Genomic DNA, 19,321 nt, shown 5'->3' with positions numbered 1-19,321 from the left:
GTGCCCCGCGGCCGCGCAGAGGCCGGGCCCGGCGCGGCCGGGCCTTGCCCTCCGCCGCAGCCCGGCTCGGGGGCAGCCCGCGGGCAAGGGCGGCCTCGGGGAAGGCTCCCCGGCGCGCGAGGCTGTGGCGGAGCTCGGGTGAAAGCCCGTGAGCCGCGTGGTGGGGAGGGAGGCGCCGGGCGCCTGAGCAGGGCAGCGCGGTGGAGTTGGCTCGAGCGAAACGTGTGTGMTYGATGTGTGCTGTGTCTCATAGCTRTGGGAGGCCCTCGTTTAAAAACCRTTAACAGATCATAGCTCTTACAGGKCCCTGGTGTGTAATGTTAAAGGCACTGTGGTTTCTTATTAAACTCCTAAGTTATATCATTTTTGTCTCCAAATGACACCATTCCTCTCATTCACATGGAGTAACTTAAAGAAACTGCATCTTAATGATCCTTGTTATTTGTGATGTTGTTGGACACAGGCCTGCTGTTACAATGGAGACTTTTTTGGGTGGAAGCAGATCCATAGAAGTCATAACTTAAAAAGCAGAGCAGAGCAAGCAAAAAACATAGCTCAGATGTTCATAGTCTGAAGCCCTACAGGAATTTCTGTCTCATTCACTGTTACCAGGAATTGTCTCTGAAGTTTTTTAACAGCATAAAACTGTTTTTTTTTTCTAGTATCCTTTCAGTAAAGTACCATTATAAATTGGTATGTTTTTGTATTTCTGGTTTGGCTCCTGAAAAGTAATTGAGAGAAAATACTGCCTGTTGTGATTCTTTTGGATAATGAGCGATAAAGAATAAAGTGCAACTTATTTTCCTACATACTATTGGAAATACTGCACTTAAATCTTRAGATCAACCAGAAAGAAAAGGGTTGTTGCAAACATGCAGAATTGAGTATGATGTTATGGTTAATTATTGGAATATTAATCATCACTAATCTGTTCTTTTAAATAGAATTATCTTCACAGAGAAAATTTGATGAAATYAAGAAAGCCAATCAAGCTGCAGTAAAAAAGCTAGTTGAAGACCAGCTGAGTTCCTCTTCTGAAGATGATGATGAAGATGCTGAAGGAAAGCAGGGAAAGATTTTGGACAAAACATTTACCATTTATACAAGTCAAACTGGTAGAGTGTTTTTGTATATTTACTTTTATTGGTATTTAATAGAATAGACCGAGTTGGCTGGCTACATGTTACAGTTTTGGATAACTGGTGGAAAGAAGCTGACTTTAGTATTTGTTTTTTCCTATTAAAAAAAATTAATTCCCAACAGTGCATGCTAGCTGTATTTCCTACCCTTTKGCATAGAATCAATATATAGTTTCAAAGCTACATTAAGTACTTTTAATAAGTTTTGTAATGATACATAACTGGCCTCTGTCCAGAAAAAAAAAAAGTCCAGTTTAAACATGTAGAGAATAGCACATGAGAYGTTACTGATGGCTTTGAAAATATTTATACATTAAAGATGGAGATGCAAGTGAACTGGAACGTACAAGACAATACATGAATGAGGCTTTCCAGTCTGGGGCTATGACATGTCTGATCTGCATTGCTTCAGTTAAAAGAAATCAAGCTGTAAGTATTTTACAGAAGCCTTTAAGATGTTATTTGTGTTAATTATTAAGAAGCAACCATAACTGGCTGGATAACTTTAATTATATTACCAAAGTGATTCTTGGAATTGTGAACTTTAAAGTGATAGAGTACTAAAAGCTAGATCTGTTTTGGATTTTTCCAACACTTACTTCTATAGTGCCTACATATACACAGTTTGTAATGAGAATATGCAGTTCTTGGCATGTTTGCATTAATAATATGCAACATTTAYTTTTCACTGCAGAAAGAAGCAGACAAAAAGCTACAGGAAGTCTAATACTTGCACTAATATATTCATTAAGGATTGACACTGTAGAGTTGTAGTTAGCAAAGGAGGAAATATTTATAGAAAGGAAACTAGAACTTTTATTTACAGATGTCGATAAGGGAAAAGAGGTGGGGAAATAATCAGTTTAGTCCAAGTGTCTGAGAAGACTGTATTTCATGTAGCTACATACAAAAGATCTCCTGGTTTTCATAGTAGAATTTTGTAATAATATCATGTGTGATATCATTAAAAAGGCGTTTAAACTYATTTTTTTCTGCTGCGTTTCGCTTACCAGATTGATACTTTCCACATACTAATGTCTGAACCAATGTAAACTCAGAATGGTTGTAACAAAAGCATAACACTGCACTTAGGATGTTCAAATAGCTTTTCAGCAGCAGGCTGATACCTCAAAGAAAATATTGTACTTTCTTTCCAGAACTGCCACAACAGTGCACTGAGAACAAAGACATAAAGATTTAGWGATGGAAACAATACTGGCCAAGCTAATTATTGCTTAAATGCATTTGCTTTTAATTCTGTTCAGTTTTATACCTCTCTTGTTCTTTGAACAGTAGACTCTTATGTTGAAAGCYGTGCTTAAATTCCTAGCCAAGGGAGAAATCTGATACAGTTTCTGACTCCTTGGAGGGCAGTTGTGAAGACGGTGAAGCCAAGCTCTTCTCTGCACTAACACAATGACACAAACTGAGGCTGGGGAGGTGTAGGCTGGATAATAGCAGGGTAGTGTGACACTGCAGCAGGTTGCCTGGAGTCCTTGTGGAGTCTCTAGCCTTCCAGGTTTTCCAAACTTCAAACTTGTATGGACAAAGCTATTGCTCACCTGAGCTAAGGGGACAGGAGTCTCAAGTCAGATATGAGGTTGGGCTGCATGACCTCAAGAGAAGTGTTCAAACCAGTGTTTCTATGGTATATGAAGATTTTAACTGCAGTGAAAGCTACAGTGAAAATTTTCAACATTGGAAAGAAAAGATAACTCAAGGATCGTTCTCTAACAGTAAAACTGTATTAATCTGACATAACAAGAAATACAATTTATATTTGGAAAGCCTTTTTTAAAGTGTGAAAATAGCAACCTGGTAGTCTTTAGATAACGAGGCTTTTCATCAGTTGAAAGCAGGAGAAAACTGATGTAGAGCAATGTGTATTTATATCTGACTTTGTCTTTAGGTCTGGAGCTGTTGTGGATGCTTTTGTATATTTCACTTGCCCTGTATCCAGAAGTGGGCCAAGGACAGCCTTTTCCTTGTTTCTTCTCCTTTGACAGATGATGATTTTGGAAAGAAAGATTATCCGTGGCCATGGTGAGCTATTCATGGTACATTTACTAAGAGGCTTTTGTTGTGGAAAGCATTGGAACTGGAGTTTCTTCAGAAAGGAATAGAACTTGTAAATAAAAAACTGGAAAAAATAAGTTTAGAAGACTTTGTTTTCTGTTTTTTTTTAATTCAATTTGAAGCTTTCACGTTATTTATTTAACAGTGATATTAACTGCTGAATCAAATTTTAACTTGTGAAAGTAGTAGCTTACTTATTTTGTGTTCCAACGTCTAATATTTAGTTTTAAGTGTTTGAAAGTCAGTTTTAAAATTGGCCCTACTGTGTGCAGTAGAAGAAAATCAGCTTTGAAATAGAAAAGTTCAGAGCTTTCTAGTGCCTATATCATATAAGGCAKTGTGTGATGGCTAGTCTTACAGTTTTGTGTGAGATTGTATTGTCATTCTCTCTTATATTTGCAGACCGACTTTTGCTTAGGAACTTCTAGTGATACCTTTGAGACACCTATCTCCTATCAAACCTGGTTGAAAGTACCTCATGGTTTCAGAATCTCTGGCATTACAGGATCTGAGGCATCCAGGTTTGCCTAGGAAATGAGATGAAAATTTGTTGACAGGCAACGTCTCAAGTTCTGTACAGGATGACAATGCCTGTTCAGCTATAGACTAGTTTGATTTTTAAACACAGTGTTTAAATATATGTAGAATTTCAAGGCAAATGATGCTTTTATTTAGCATTTGAGCACATGGTAATGCTTTGTAAAAATTACTTATGGTCCTTAAGATGCTTGCATTGATAAGTTATTTGACAGAAATGAGTGCTTAAATCTTCCACTAAGAGGAGCTCGCTGTCTCTTCACACAGATGGGAGCTACTTTGGTTTCCTCTTTTCACCTTTCACTTATCCGTGGCTTGCATCTGAAAATGCTTAGCGTCCATAGCAATAATAAACTCCAGATATTTGGTGTCTGTCTACTTTTAGGAGTAAATTATTTTTTWAATTTATCTGATATTCTCCAGACTTGCAAAGAAATGTACATGCATTATAATTCACATTRATCTGTAAGAAAGGTAATATCTAAGATGCTGAACTGGTATCACAAAGCTCATGTTAATTATTAAATCTTATTTTATGTAGCTTGGAAATCTCTACTGGTGCAAATATATATATTTTTTAATCTTGTTTTTATTGATTCTGTTTCAGAAGATTAACTCTTTGCTGCCTAAGCTCCTTTTGGTGGTATTTGGAGTCAAAAAGGCTTATAGGTGCTTGCTATGCTAAATGTCTTTATATGAGTTCTTATAAAGGAAAGAAAGTTTGTAGTGGTAGGACAATTCCTTAGACATTCTAACAAATATCTGTTGTAAAACCTGACATACAGCAAAACCTTTGGGTATAATAAATGTATTATTATTGTTTAGCTTTAAAAAACAGCAACAAAAAAATATAAGTAGTTTGGTAATTGTCTTGGCAAACTGAAATGAAAACAACTTTCCCTTTGCTTCTTTCCTCTGTTTTAGTCCAAAATGTAGGTTTGAATACAAACGGTCTGAAACTCCTACTAGATATTACTGTTATTGTGGAAAAGTAGAAGATCCAGCACTGGATCCATGGCTGGTACCTCACTCCTGCGGTCAAGTATGTGAGAGGGAATTCAAACCTTCTTGTGGGCATAAATGTTTGCTGCTTTGTCATCCAGGTAAATCTGTTGCATCTCTTGATTATATTACCTGCRTTTATGCAATTGTGGAACAGTCTTTCTTAAAATCTGTTCACTGCATTTTGACAACAAGTCCTGATACAAGTAACTGATGCAAAAAGTATCAGTGAAAACTGCATTTTGTTAAATAGCCCATAACGAGACGCTCTTTTTTYCCATACTTAGGACCTTGTCCTCCTTGCCCCAAGATGGTGACGACGACGTGTTTCTGCAGGAAAGCGACGCCAGTGCCGCGACGGTGCAGCGCGAAGGAGTGGTCGTGCCGCCTGCCGTGCGGCCGCACGTTGCCCTGCGGGCAGCACACCTGTGAGAACCCCTGCCACGCAGGTAGCCCTGSCCCCTGAAACTACACAATAATATAGCGATATTATTATTGATTTGTTAAGAACTCATTGCTCTGTTCCAATTAATGGTTTAAAAAAAGAAATTTTTTTTTCTCACTGTCACTTCACAATCACCTTTAGGAAACTGTAAGCCTTGTCCCCGAGTCAGCAAGCAGCAGTGCATCTGCGGAAGACGAACAGCAGAAAGGCTTTGTGCAAGTCCTCAGTGGCAGTGTGATCAGGTAAGGTGCAGGCGAGTGCACTCCATCGATTTACTTCCTCATCTTAGAAAATGTGGTTGTTCTAATATACTTAAGATTGAAAGGCAAAAAATATTTTATATGCACTTTTAAACTTAAAAATAAATAGGCAATACTGTTGGATTTACTTTGTGGCCTAATTCATTTCTGACAGTCGTTAGCTTTTTGCTGTTTTGAAATGTTGCTAGCTTTGAACAGTGAATTTGACCTTGTATAATCTCTTTACTTTGTGCTTTTGAGTGAAATTTCAACTGCCATCTTCAAAAATAAGTATGAAACAACAGCTTGGTAGATAAACTTCATGCTTGTTTAGTTCTGATGGCCACTAACAGAACGAAAGTTTTCTGATTCATTCTTTGAAATGTATTTGTGGCTTATTCTTAGGACCTAAGCTATGGATTGATGGGCTGTAAAAATTCACAAAGCGGGGAGAGGAGTGGCGGGGTTCTTTTGTATTTGCAGACTCTGCAAACATAGTATTTGTTAATAAAATTGTTGCAGTTGGGTTTTCATTGCTTAGGAAAAAGTTTAATTCCATGTAGACATCTTCTACCTCTGCTCCTAATTCTTATCCCTAAATTGTTGGGTTTTTTTTTTTTTTTTTTTGTGTGTGGGGATGGGTTTGTTGCTTTATGTTGCATTCAGTTTTCTGAGTTTTTCAGGTGTGCGGGAGAACTTTGCCTTGTGGTAATCATACATGTGAGCAAGTTTGTCATGCTGGTCCCTGTGGAGACTGTCCTCGTTCCGGAAAAAGGTCCTGTCCATGTGGAAAATCAAGTAAGCTTCCTCCTCCTCCTTGTCTCACCACTGGAAAATGCTTGTTTGTGGCAAAGCTTATTTAAAAAAAAAAAAAAAAAAAAAAAAAAAAGGCATTCGTCTGTAGGAAAAAAAGTAGCATTTGTCTGCGAGTGGTTTAGGTCACTTCTGCAGTGCAGAAGCTCTTACAAATAGTAAACTGAAAGTTCGTGTTAACTCTTTTGCTTAATTCTTTTAAAAACTTATTTAGAAACAGGTTTTTAATTGACTATGCAAATAAATTCAGAGAAGCTTTTCAAAAGTGGCAGAGATCAGAGAATTCAGAACCATGTTGCTTTAATGGCATGTTTTTCTCTTTCTCCTTTCCCCTCACTCTTGCTTGTACTTCTTTCCCTTTTGTGTAGAGTTTACACTGCCTTGCACAGAGGATGTGCCTACCTGTGGTGACAGTTGTGACAAAGTCCTAGAATGTGGCATCCATAAATGCTCACAGCGCTGTCATCGAGGTCCCTGTGAAATATGCAGACAGGTGAGTCTTACTGTAGCATATTCACAATTGGTTAGGATTTTGAAATGTATGTGAAGGATGGATCTACATTACCAATTTACTGTGCAAAGGGAATTCTTTTTTTGTATGACCTTGTCTTGCATTTGCACTTGGGATGCTGACCCCAGTCTCTCCTGTAGTGCTGCTCAGTGYGTATGTGGTGCCAGCCTGGCCTGGGCAGCTAGCACAAGCTTCATGACTCCTAAACTGTCAGTGTGGATACAGCAAATCAAAAGTTTGTCCTTTTTCAACTGTGTCAGATGCAAGTGTAGATGTATATGAAGAGGTGTTTGGGGCACAATTTGGAGACAAAACACGGAAAAAGATAATCATGCTCTGAACATGAAGTTGTTGTGCTGAAACATTGTAATGTTACCATCAGAAAAAGTTTTCTTCTTAGTAGAACATGTAGAACACTTTTTTTCTGTCTTCACACATTGCTTACATGTCAGGTTGTGTGCGTTTGTTRTCGTTGTTCTGTTTTTTTCTATTTATATACTTCGTTTTTCTTTCCCTGCCTTGCTGCCCAGGAAGTGGAAAAGCAGTGTCGCTGTGGAAAGCACACCAAGCGCATGCCCTGTCATAAGCCATATCTGTGTGAGACAAAGTGCACTAAAATTCGGGATTGCCAGAAGCACCAGTGTAAGAGAAAGGTAAGTGGCTAGAGGTGATCTGTTCAAATGTGTTGCCCGTGTACTCTGAAGGCACTGAATGTTATTCTTCAAATGTGGAAARGCAGGCACCCCTCATTCTGCAATGTAAGAGGCATGACCTGCCTCTTGCAGGATGACATGCACAAACCAGCAAGGGTTTTTGGCTTTTTACTTCAGTTTTCAAAATAGATGGGGTAAAATAGTAGTGAGTCTTCTGTAGTGAGCAACCCTTGGCACTAATTTCCAGAGAGAAGAAACTACTGAATCACCAAATGTAAAAGTCTTTGAATGGAGTCAAGGTGACTGTCTTAATAGGACYTTCTTTGGGCTTTTTCTGTGCTTTTGAGGAAGTGGCTACTAAATATTGCAGTAGGAGGTATGCTAGGATTTTCACTTTCTAGGCTGACTTCTGTGGTAAAATATGATCCAAGGATATTCAGACACACAGTTAATACTACTCTAAGCAATATATGTGATGAAGTATTTCAAAAAGCTGCCTGCCATTTGTAAATCAAGACATTATGAAAAATGCGACTGCCTGCCACAGAAATGCATTAAAAAAAATCTTTATTTTCAGGTGATGTTGCGTATTAGTCTTACTACATTTAATTTCATGTGGAAAGACAGCAAAACACAAATTTGAAAACTTATGCCCCCAAATGCATATTATTCTGCTTAATTACCATCCTTTTTTTTATAGAACAGGGAAGGAGGATGCTTTAATTTCAGTTAATAAAAAGTTAATAGAAGAAACTGCTTGCTCTCTGGCTTGCGATCCACCACACTGTTGTTTTGAGYTGTGTTCTGATTAGAATGTGTGTTTTTCCATATTATTACTTCACATAAGAACAGAGAGTACATCACTGTTTCTAAAACCATTTGACTTTTATTGCAAATGTATAAGGTATGAACAGTGCTTAGCAACAWTTTTTTTTTGCCAAGGATAAGTATAGTATAAGACTGGAAGAAGTTGCAGAGTAATGGTACCAACTGGTGGAAATACTATTTGGAATCATATGCTATTTTAATCTGAAATKRTTTCAGATTAATTCAAATGTTCTTAATACTTTTATRCTTTTTGGAAACTCTCTGCCTTTTTATACTGAGGAAGTGCATTTGTGTGCTTTTTTGCTGTTTTGTGTATTTTATAAAATGACTTTCAGATGGCCTCCTTTGTACACCTGATATGAATTTAAGGAAATTTGACTAAATTACATTAATACTTTTTTTTTTTTTTCTCGATAGTGCTGCTCTGGGAACTGTCCTCCTTGTGATCAGGTCTGTGGGAGGACTTTAGGGTGCAGAAATCACAAATGTCCTTCTGGTTGTCACAGAGGTAAGAGTAGGCAGCAAGTTCTGGTGGTGACAGAACATTATTGGGGTGCGGATGGATATTTTAATTCTGCCAGCTATGGTGCCTGTGTGACCCTGTGTGGTGCTTGGTGAAGTCTCTTCCTCTGTTGCATGTGGTTTTTTGCTGAGGACAGGGTGTTGGAAGGATTCCTGAAGTGTTGGTTAGAGCCTAAGGGCTTATATATTAAAAAACAAACATGCCTGGCTTATTTACCAGGAGAATTATCAGGTAATTGGTATAATTTTTTGACAGCAGTCTGCTAGAAATGTCTTGCTGCTATCAAACCACTTAATTTCAAATCTGTAGTTTGATTTCGCCCTAAATAATTCTGTTCAATATATAAGAAAAAATTCCATATATATATATATACAGAAATGACTGTATTGGTTGAGCTTAGATGCCTTTAGAAGCCCTTAAAATAGGGCTTGTAAACTGAATAATATTGGAACTGGAATATAGGTTGGTAGCAATGAAAATAAAACTTGTTACTGACTATGCGAAGGTAATGGGAAGAGTTTACAGCAGTAACCAGAGAGTTTAGAAGGAAGGAAGCTGAAAATAATCAAAATTCCTYGGTAGCTTTTATCATGTCCAATTGCTTTGGCATTCACCTGCTAGGGGATTAAACCAGAATGATAGGAGGTGTTGGTGTCCTCAGCAATTTTCCCTTCAAAAGCTACCCCTCTATTGAAATGGCAGCTGAACAGCAGCAGCAGTTCAGGTAATGTATTTTTTTAGAGTCTGTAAGTTGCTAATACTGCATAATAGACTAACTTTTTAAATTTAATAACTGACTTTTATTTGATAGTGATTGTATTTATAGCCTGGCTAGAAGTGACGTTAATGATTTCTAGTGACAAATGGCAATATCAAAATAATAAAGCAGTACCAATAATAAACAAAAATACTTTGAAAATGTAAGCATAAAATACGTGCATTTAAAAATGTATGTATGTARTTTATCAAAACAGTACAGCTGTCAACATTTGAATGCTAACTTTTGCCAAAAGTTTTATCTAACAAGGCTAGTAACTGTGATACCAGATCARTTTTGAAATGAAAACTTTTGTTTGCATTGGCAAATTGTAATTGAATGAATTTAATAGTTGCTTATTACAATGTTTGAAAGTATTTCTCATGAAGACAAGATGACACTGATTTTAGCCTTGAAGTATTTATACTGATGCCTTCTTTCCTACTGCCCTAATTATTTTTGTAGCTACCTGTATAATTCGGAATATAATACCAGGTCAGATGATTTTGTAGTGAGCAAAAGCCCTAGGGGGCCACTAATTTGAAAGAAAATAGTCTGCTTTCCAGAACTTGCCAAGTCAGGCCCTTGAAAGATCCTTCTGCTCTCACAAGTATTCGAGGTCGCTGGTACTAAGCACTCGGTCCCCAAGAAAAGATGACCTAATCTAATCTGGTTTTGATGTGAATTTACTTACCTTTTATCTTAAGTATTTAAGTTTAGATTGTGTTGCCAGGAGACAGAAATACTTTGTACTTCCTACTGTAGTATATTATAGCTACTTATTTGAGAATAATATGCCCTTCACCTAGCTTCAGGCTAAGTGAGCTCTGTCCTTCTGAGAAGGGAGACATTTGTCTTCATTAATGCTAAGTAAATTGTACATATCTTTGCCACTCTGGGCAGCATAACTTTAGTTTAGACTGGCTGTTTACATTATAAACATAGCTGTTTATCTCTCCTGCTTAATAGATTACACATTTTCATTTACTTGGCAATATGAAATTGTGTACTACCGTACTTTCTTCTTCAGCAGCTTTTTGTCATTGAGAGATCTGATTGTTGGAGTGTTGCCTTTTGGATCCTGTTAAGAATTCAGAAGGTGTAGCTTTCCTTTGAAGATTCAGAATGCTACGTGATTAGTAAATGAAAATCCCAAGTTTATATTTTTTTTTTTAAAGAATGGATATATTTATGGATCATTACTCCCCCCCCAAAAAAGCAGATGACTAAGACGAAATAGTCTGAGAAACTTATAAATTAAAATATAGGTATTTTACTGTTCTTAATATATTTTTTACCATATCATGTTGCTAGCATGAATAGCTTCAGAAATGAGGAAAATCTATTTGAAAAAAGACATGGTATTAATTATGCATAAGTATTTTCCTACTACCACCCAATTCCTAATGTGCAGATCTGCAAAAGAGCATCTTACCAGTTTTCTAAAATGCCTTTTTCTTTTAAAGTCAGTGAAATATAGCATGTCTTCATACGTGTTCAAGATTCAAGCACAGCTTTGAAATGTGTGATCCAAAAGAGGGGTTCTGACGATGCTGGCTTATCTTTTAAACTGTATCTTCGGTGATACAGTTTCTAATTTGAATACCAATTGCACAACTGTTACACAATCACAATTATTATTACTACTATTTTGGAATGGAGAAGCTACCAAAAATTAGTAAGTTTGTTATTAAGACAAAATAATTAAAATTAAAAATATTAAAAATAATTAATATGCTTTGTGTACTAAGTTATGTTGGTTACAGTTTTTACAGTCAGCTTATTCAGGTGATAATTTCGTTAATATATTTATTTCAGGTAGTTGTTATCCRTGTCCAGAGACTGTGGATGTGAAATGTAACTGTGGAAAAACTGTCATTAAAGTGCCCTGTGGCAGAGAGCGCACCACGAAGCCTCCCAAATGCAAGCAGCTCTGCAGGTCAGTATAGAGAAAGGGTAGATTGCTAGTTCTTTTGTGGAGTTCAGGTGTCATTAAGGAAAGTAGTACAAAATAGCTATTCAAAAGACAAAAATGACTTATCTAATATGGTATAGGTATTTCCTGATTTTCTCCTTTCTTGATTATGAAGATGCAGTTAGAAATCTGGATGAGTAGATTGACTAGGCAAGTCCAGCTTTGACTTCCATTTCATTTAGAACTAGTACATATATTAATAGTAATTTTAACCACTGCTTTTTAAAAGTTATTTTAAAAATAACTTCAGTTCCTTGTGTTCTAAGCACAGCTGTCCAATGATTGCAACTTATATTCCAGGCTGGTGAAATACATAGATTCATTCTTGTATTTTTTCCTTCAGTCGACCCCCTACCTGTCACCAYCCTACCCAGGAGAAACACTACTGTCACTTTGGTCGGTGTCCTCCRTGTCGTCAGTCCTGCCAGAAGACCTTGGCATGTGGTCATTTGTGTCCTGTTTCTTGCCATGACGAAGCACTTGTGAAGCAAACTGGCTTGGTAAGGATAAAGTGAGATATGGTTTGTTTGTGTTCTGTAGAGTAAGAAACAATTACTTAGTGCTGTATTGGAGGTTTCTTGATTCCATAGTAATGAAATAATTGAGCATACGTATGTGTATGTTACTACTTAGCTGAAAAAATGAAATGATTCTGGTTATGTTGCAGYCTAATCCATATTGTACAATGTATTGTGCAAAGCTTTGAGCGGTTTAAATTACTTAAGAGATGATGTGTTGGCTAGAGTTCTTTAATTTTTAATGTCAAGTTGTTTTTGAACATAGCAAAAGTAAAGATTAGAGAATATCTAATTAGAATGTTTAAGAGATTAGGGAATGTTTAAACATTAGAGAGTGTTTAAACATGCAGCACGTGTGCATTGAATTAAGGTAACTTCATTTGTTTAGTAATTTTTTTTTAACTTTTTTTCTTCATTTAAACCATGTAGCCATAGGCCTTCATTTTCCTATTTTTTGCCGTATCAGAAATGCTAATTCTGGAGTTCTTTGATATTGCAATTAGTAGAAGCAGCTATTCTCTGGAAAATAGATTTCTAAAATTGAGATCTTTCTAGATGATAATGGGTATTTGTAGTTGAGTGATTTGATTCCAGCTGTGTGTTTTCCTCAAGTGCTGTTGTACTTTGTTCCCAGCATCAGCCTGCAGGCCCTTGGGAACAGCCATCTGAGCCAGCCTTTATTCAAACAGCCTTGCCGTGCCCTCCCTGTGAGGTTCCTGTATCAGTGTAAGTATAACGAGAAAAGAGGAAAAAAAAAAAAAAGAAAAAGATTCTCCATCATTATAAGGATGTGCATGGAAAATGCTGTGTTTTCTTCTTTATATACAGTGAGCATATATAAACAGTCTTCTAATAGATATTTTGTTAATGTGTAGTCATTATTTAAAAGGACAGGTAGCAYAGCTATAGAGCAATTATTTCTAAGTCATATTTTGCATAGGTGTTTACCTCGAACACATCAAGACTGCAAAGGCAGACACTGTCCTTTGATTGCCTTCASTGACATGATTATATATATTTTTTTCCCATATAGTTTCTGCCTTGGTTAGTTTATGGGACTGTAGTTGTTGCTGAAGGAATTGCTATCTTTTTTCTCTCAATTTTTCAGCATGTTGRCCTTGTGTCTAATTCATCAATGCAGTAACTTGTTTGTTGTTATCTAATTTATTAATGGATATCCCTCATCCTGAGTGCCTGCTGCCTCTTTTTGTAGACTTGTCCAGAAGGTTCTGCTCCTTGAGTAGAATTCCATGAGCTGTTAATATTGCCATGCTGAGGACAGAGGGAGAAAAAATGAGTTTTCTTTCCCTCTTTCCACTCCCCTGCCCCCCACCCCTTTTTTTTCAGTTTGGTAGTGTTAAATACCAAACCGTATTGGTAATGTTAAAATGTGGAATTAGGATTCCAAATTTAATCCTTTCTGCATGCTTCACAGGCTTTAGTGCCTTTCTAGTTTTAAACATCCTTCTTTAATGCAGGAGTATTATATCCTCATTTTATAAAATGAGAAATAGAGGCAGAGAGAGGATTAAAAACATTCAAAACTACCTGTTTAGATGTGTTTAGAACTCAATTTCTAAAGGTTTGTATGTATATAGTGTTTGGACTTTGTAGTATATTGTATATACTAAACTACAGGTGCTCAGTACTGTTGCTGTTTGAGCTCCAAGTCTAMAGTCAGACTCTCCCAAAAAATAGCATGCAGAGATAGCGGGTGCCTACGAACAGACTGGCCTCAGTGTCTGTAGGAGCTCTCTCATCTAGGCATCCAGCAGAAGCTGTCCTAAYGCTGTGCATTATGTAGCACGGGTCTCCTGGTTTCTCTAAAATTCCTGCCTTGGAATCACCTCCTGCAATGTATAGACTCCTTTCAAAGAAAGTCAGTCTGCAAAGTGAGAGAGATGCCAAACCAGAAAAGGTGTAATTAATTTTTCAATTAGAGGTAGCATCTTTACATTTTTATAGGGTTCGAGGCAATTTAAGATTAGCATTATAAAATTACATGAATTCTAGCATGTCCAAACTTTTAAAATTTATTATGACAGCTTTTTTTGTTTATTATTGAAATAATCTTTTTCTCATGAATATGAGAAAATGAAATACATGAGAGAGATGAGAGAAGCTTCCTGAGGTTTAAAAAACAAACAAACCAACAACGACAGAAAACAACAAAACCCCACAGAGGTGTAGGTAGACAGTGAAGTATTGCTGCAGAACAAACTTTCTGTGATCATTTTAAGCACTTCTAGATTTGTTACTAGCCTGTTACCTTTTGAGCTAATATTATAACGAACAGTAGTGAGAGATGATCTTGTATGGATGGTGATCAGAGCAGGAAATAGATGCAAACCAAACCCTTGAGGTTTTGTGGTGCTTTTTTGAAATTGGCCTTCAGGAACTGTTGTGGGACAGTTTCCTCCAGCCCCTAGTGTATTTGGCCATGAGAGGTGAGATGGTTTGTAATGAAAGGTATTTGCATCTGTTTCCATGAAGAGTTAAAAGAGAATTTCTGGAAAATTATTGCTTCATTAATTTAATAGGATCATTCACCTTGGAAGGTATCTTTGGAGGATGAGGAGTGATTTTTGGCCTGATGTCCTCTAATCAGAGCAGCTGTCCAGCTGGGTCTGTAAACCCCCCAAGGGTGGACATTTCACAGCTGCTCTGGACAACCTCTTCCAATGCTTGATTATCCTTATAGGTTTTACTTTTCTTTTCTTTGCATCCAGCCAGATTCTTCCCTGGTCCAGAGCGTGGTTGTTGTCTCTTGTTTCCCTGCTGTGCCCATCAGTAAAGAGCTTGGTCCATCTGCCTGGTAACTTCCCCTGGGGTCCTGAAGGTGACTGTTAAGTCCCCTGATGCCTTCTGCTCTGTGGGCTGAACCAGCCTCCTGTCAGCCCAGCCTCACCGATGCCTGCCCTAACCCTCTGACCGTCTTGGCGGCCACCAATGGACCTGCCTGAGGCTATCCTTAATTGTATCACTTATTGTACTGGATATGGTGTTTCAGATGGGGCACAGTGAGTGCTGCATAAAGGGAAGTAATGGGTTCCCTTTCCTTTCTGGCAGGCTGCTCTTGGTGCACACCAGCACGCTGCTAGAGCACTGCTTCCAGGGAGCGCGGCTGGTGTTTGGCCTGCTGTGCACTGGCATCCCCCTCCATGTCGCTCACGTAGGTTGCAGTTTTCCACCTCTCTTTGAGCCCAGAGCTCTGTCAGGTTTTCACCCATCTAGTAACTCACCCCTGGAGGTGTCTTGGGTGCTGTGGAGGACCATGCTGAAAGCTGTGTTTCTGGGAAGCTGGATGATGTGCTGTGCTTTTTGCTCTCATCCACTGAGTTACTAACTACATCACAAGCAATTGGGTTGTTTAGGCACATGGCAAATCCACACTAGTTAATCACCTTTTCAATAATATTTCAATTAATATGTTAATAGCAGATTTTGTAAATGCYCAGAGTTTTTTTGTGTTAAGTGTAGCTTAAATAGTAGCAGATTCCTACTGGTCTGGGCAGATGTTCAACCTCAGTAGGAACTTAGTGTAGTAGTAGTTATATAATATGGTGTTATGGGGGTATTAAATAGCATTTTCCTTTCTAGTAGAACAGCATTGCATTACCATGGCATGCAGAGCTTTTAGAAGCCAAGTTGACCACTTATTATTTTGTACTCTAGATGGTTTCCTGATCATTGAATTGCGTAGAGCCCAGAATAGGCGTGTGTGCTGCATTTACCTTTCGTTAACAGGTGAAAGACCACTGTGGTAGTGGTTGCTCCTACCTGTTGTCTTGCAGACTGTGTAACTAGTGGTAACTACTTCATGTTAGAGAAGCTCTCAAGGAAGCCAGTGTCTTTTTTTGTCTTTTTTTTCCCTTTTTTTCCCCTTTTTAATAGAGTCTGTGGTCTTTAGAGGATGATTTACAGATATTTTAGCTTGATTATTAATGATGTTATTAGTATTCTCCCCTATACGATTTAAGAAGAAATATCAAAAGTTTGGGAAGATGATATATGATCCTAAAGGTRGAAGGAATAAGGTGTGCGTCAGAATAAATTGAAGAAAAGATTGATTTATTTGTTATGGAGACAAATATTTGAATGAGTGACTGTGCARTGCCTTCACTATTCTGATCAGTGTGCAGTTTTTCTTCTCTAGAGATGTCAGACCATTCTAAAAGAGATGAAATTGTAAACATAAGAGTAGACTAATTACACAATTCTCTGAAATAAATGTAAAGCATGAAGTGATTGTGTTAGTAGAGCCAAAGGAGAATGTATTTAGAAGCAATTCAAGTAATTTTAAAAATTTTGTTCATGTATATCCTCTTAGTTAATCTGCACATGAAACTTTGATTCTGGRATTACTGCCTTTAAATCATGTAATCCAAACAGCTATTGAAAGAGAGAGAGCGTTGGCCTGCATAGATAGATACTTTCCTCTTAACTCAGGGACTGTTGTGCTACAAAAGCAGACTAGATATGGACCTGTCTTTTCAGCTGCATGTGATGCCTGGGCTAGCCTCACCTCAACCTTCTTAATACGGATTGCATAGATATCTTGTTAGGCACTGTCACTGCTTTCACTGCCTTTCTTACAGAGATAAGTGTTTTTCTAAATCTTTTTTTTTTTTTTTTACCAGGGAGTGTCTTGGACAGCATGAGGTGAGTCATAGAAATTGCCTTTGAAATAGAATATGACGTATCTTTAATGTCACCCTGTAAAAAGATATTAGCAAAATATTCTGTGGCTTTTCTGCATTTTAAAACCAACAAAGTACATTATCACAAGGGCTTAAGTATGGAAGCATATTTTAGTACCTTATCGAAGACTACATAAATACTTGACCTTTTAGACTTCTTGGTCAAAACTTTAAACTCATGATTTATGAAACTGTTTGTGTAGCTTTGCATAGCTTGTGAACTGGTGTTTAAGTTGATGCTTTTTTCATTACTTACCCTATCTGTTTTTTTCTTACTTTGTGCCTATTCTGCCTTCCATATACAATTTATTCACTTGTTTTCTTACTCATTATGTCTACTTATTTCCGTTTAAAATAAGAGATAGGAGCAGTGCTATACAGAAAAATTCCTAGCGATTTGGAACTTTGTGGATAAAACTGGACAGTATGGTCTAGGAAACTCTTCTCCAGTTCTACTTGTTACCTTTGCTTTTGTTATTCAGTATTCTCCAACTTATAAGAAAACAATTACGTATTTTGGCTTGCTTTAGAAGAAAATATAATTAATATCCAAAGGCTAAAAAGCTGTTTCAAAAAATGTTTATTGCTTTCTAGAATTTTTCAAAATCTTAAAATGGGATTAGATTTTTTACAGTTGGTACCTTTTAAATCTTTTAATTTGTGGGGTTTTTTTTGATAAAAGTGAGCATGTATTTTGGTATTGCAGGTATATAGCAAAGTTTATCAGCAGTCTTTCATGCTGGTATATTCTTGCAGTGCATTTTTATTGATCCATGAACATGGCTTCGATAGAGCTAGTTTGCATCATGCCAATTGCTGAAGAAAAATGTGCTGTGAAAAGTGGTGAAGCACGTGGCTGCATTTGGTGCTGCTGTTGGAAGAGTTAAATTCTGAGTTTGCTCTCCCCAATGAAATTTGTAGGTTCCTGAACAAATCTTTTATTTTGAACCAATGACATCTGTTGCGATAGGGTGAGATATGGTAAGATTTATCTTTAATTTATATGTAAAAAAGCTAATAGCTTGAATTGATCTAGTGTAGCTTTCTTTAGGCAGTGTAACAGGTTTTGATGGTGTGCAGTGTGACGTTTGTCTCTTCCCTRTGATACAGTGGAGATCTGCTTGTTAGAGAAAAATAGTTCTAATTATCCCATATTTATAATTGCTTACCATAGAATAATTAAAAACCCTCTTGGTTGCATAACAGTCTTAGCAACTTCAGCCAGTGGGTTTGGGTCATGTTTTCTTTATAAGCTTGTTCAGAAACCAAGAAATAATCCCAGTGAATCCGATGTTAATGACTTGCATTTCCTTGTGCTCTTTGATATTSCGGATTAAACTTTCCTTCGGCGAGCCAGGGAAGTGCAGCATGCTCTTCCTGCTCATGTTCAGCAGGCTCCAGAGTGGAATTAAGTGTCCTAAGCTTGGAGTTCCTGATAGGAATAGAGGGGGCGGAATAGTTTGGTATGTATGGGAGAGGGTGCGTTACACACGTTTTCCTGTTCCCAGATCTCTGAAAAGGCCACAGAAAAAACCGAGACAACAAACTATTTTTCTTTTCAGATAATTATACCAAATCTGAATTCAATGGATATGAGATTCTATATGATATTTAACTTAAAATGAGATTTTTGTTAGCTGTGGTGTGCAACCCTCTCAAATTTACTACATAATTTTTTTACTATATAAATATTTCAAATGTATTTAATATATCTACATATATCTAAAAGGTCAGTAACTTTTTACTGATTTAGCATATAAATTTTAGGATAGGATATTTTTATTTCAATCTTGTAATTTTATTTTTAATTTCAGGTTTTTATTTGTGTATACATTTTTAGTTTGTTAAGTGTTATTGAAAGGGAGATAGTTTTGTTATTTAGCTCCCGTTTTTGCAGTGAGTGTTTTGAATATCTGGTAAAGTCCTTGCKTGTGACCTTTTTTAGCTGTGGCTTCATATTTTTAGAATAAAGAGCGTTATTAACTTGATCATATTAATCTCTGACTATATAGCTTATGAATATTTTAAAATTTTCATTGCCATACAGTAGTTGATTGTTTTCTCTTTGAACTGATTTMTCTGTTATCCAGCAGATAAACATATTTACTAATAACTAAGTATGTCCACTTGCTCTGAAAGTGCCTGATCCTTTTTTCCTCGCTTGAAGTTACCCTGTGGAATGCCTGTGGCCTCAGAATGGTGTCTTCTCTTTTTCTTTTTCCATTCAGCTTTTATAAATTACTTCTGCTTCTCATCTGCTTTCTTTCATCTCCTACAGGAATGTGCGTGGATTTCTTAAATATCCATCTTTGTAATAGTAGCAACTTCTACTTGGTCACCGCAGAAATGCTAAACTATAGAAAGAAAAACTTCCCATGTCCTGTTCTTTTGATTTCTTACCAGCAGCAATGCTGAAAAAACGCTGTCATGAAAAGGCAACAAAATTCAGAAAATATGCATTTAAACACAGATTCAAATTAATCACAATTCCATGATTTGGATTTGATTGTCATTGTAGAGAAAAAAAGACCTTAGGCCTGTCTGAGCTGCGGGATGTTCGCAGATGGGAGCGGGTACCAGGTACTCAGGCTGCCTGCCTTAGCTG

The 19,321-nt window shown here is 37.1% G+C and overlaps 1 protein-coding gene across 1 annotated transcript in view; it reads left to right on the top strand.

Moving 5' to 3' along the window:
• Window positions 1-19,321, top strand: part of NFXL1 (nuclear transcription factor, X-box binding like 1) — a 43,483-nt gene that overhangs the window by 1,029 nt on the left and 23,133 nt on the right. Inside the window, exons 2-15 of the mRNA XM_026033622.1 lie at window positions 945-1,115; window positions 1,459-1,568; window positions 3,049-3,182; window positions 4,677-4,855; window positions 5,042-5,203; window positions 5,341-5,441; window positions 6,122-6,236; window positions 6,620-6,744; window positions 7,293-7,415; window positions 8,661-8,751; window positions 11,342-11,462; window positions 11,842-11,998; window positions 12,651-12,742; window positions 16,657-16,678. Coding sequence (XP_025889407.1) covers window positions 945-1,115; window positions 1,459-1,568; window positions 3,049-3,182; window positions 4,677-4,855; window positions 5,042-5,203; window positions 5,341-5,441; window positions 6,122-6,236; window positions 6,620-6,744; window positions 7,293-7,415; window positions 8,661-8,751; window positions 11,342-11,462; window positions 11,842-11,998; window positions 12,651-12,742; window positions 16,657-16,678 — 1,703 coding nt within the window. The remainder of the gene's footprint in view (window positions 1-944; window positions 1,116-1,458; window positions 1,569-3,048; window positions 3,183-4,676; window positions 4,856-5,041; window positions 5,204-5,340; window positions 5,442-6,121; window positions 6,237-6,619; window positions 6,745-7,292; window positions 7,416-8,660; window positions 8,752-11,341; window positions 11,463-11,841; window positions 11,999-12,650; window positions 12,743-16,656; window positions 16,679-19,321) is intronic.

Source organism: Nothoprocta perdicaria, unplaced genomic scaffold, assembly GCF_003342845.1.
Source record: "Nothoprocta perdicaria isolate Ctin4 unplaced genomic scaffold, notPer1 scaffold_13, whole genome shotgun sequence".
Taxonomy (NCBI): Eukaryota; Metazoa; Chordata; class Aves; order Tinamiformes; family Tinamidae; genus Nothoprocta; species Nothoprocta perdicaria.
Note: the sequence above shows the minus strand (reverse complement) of the source record. Positions and strands in the feature narration are given on the sequence as shown.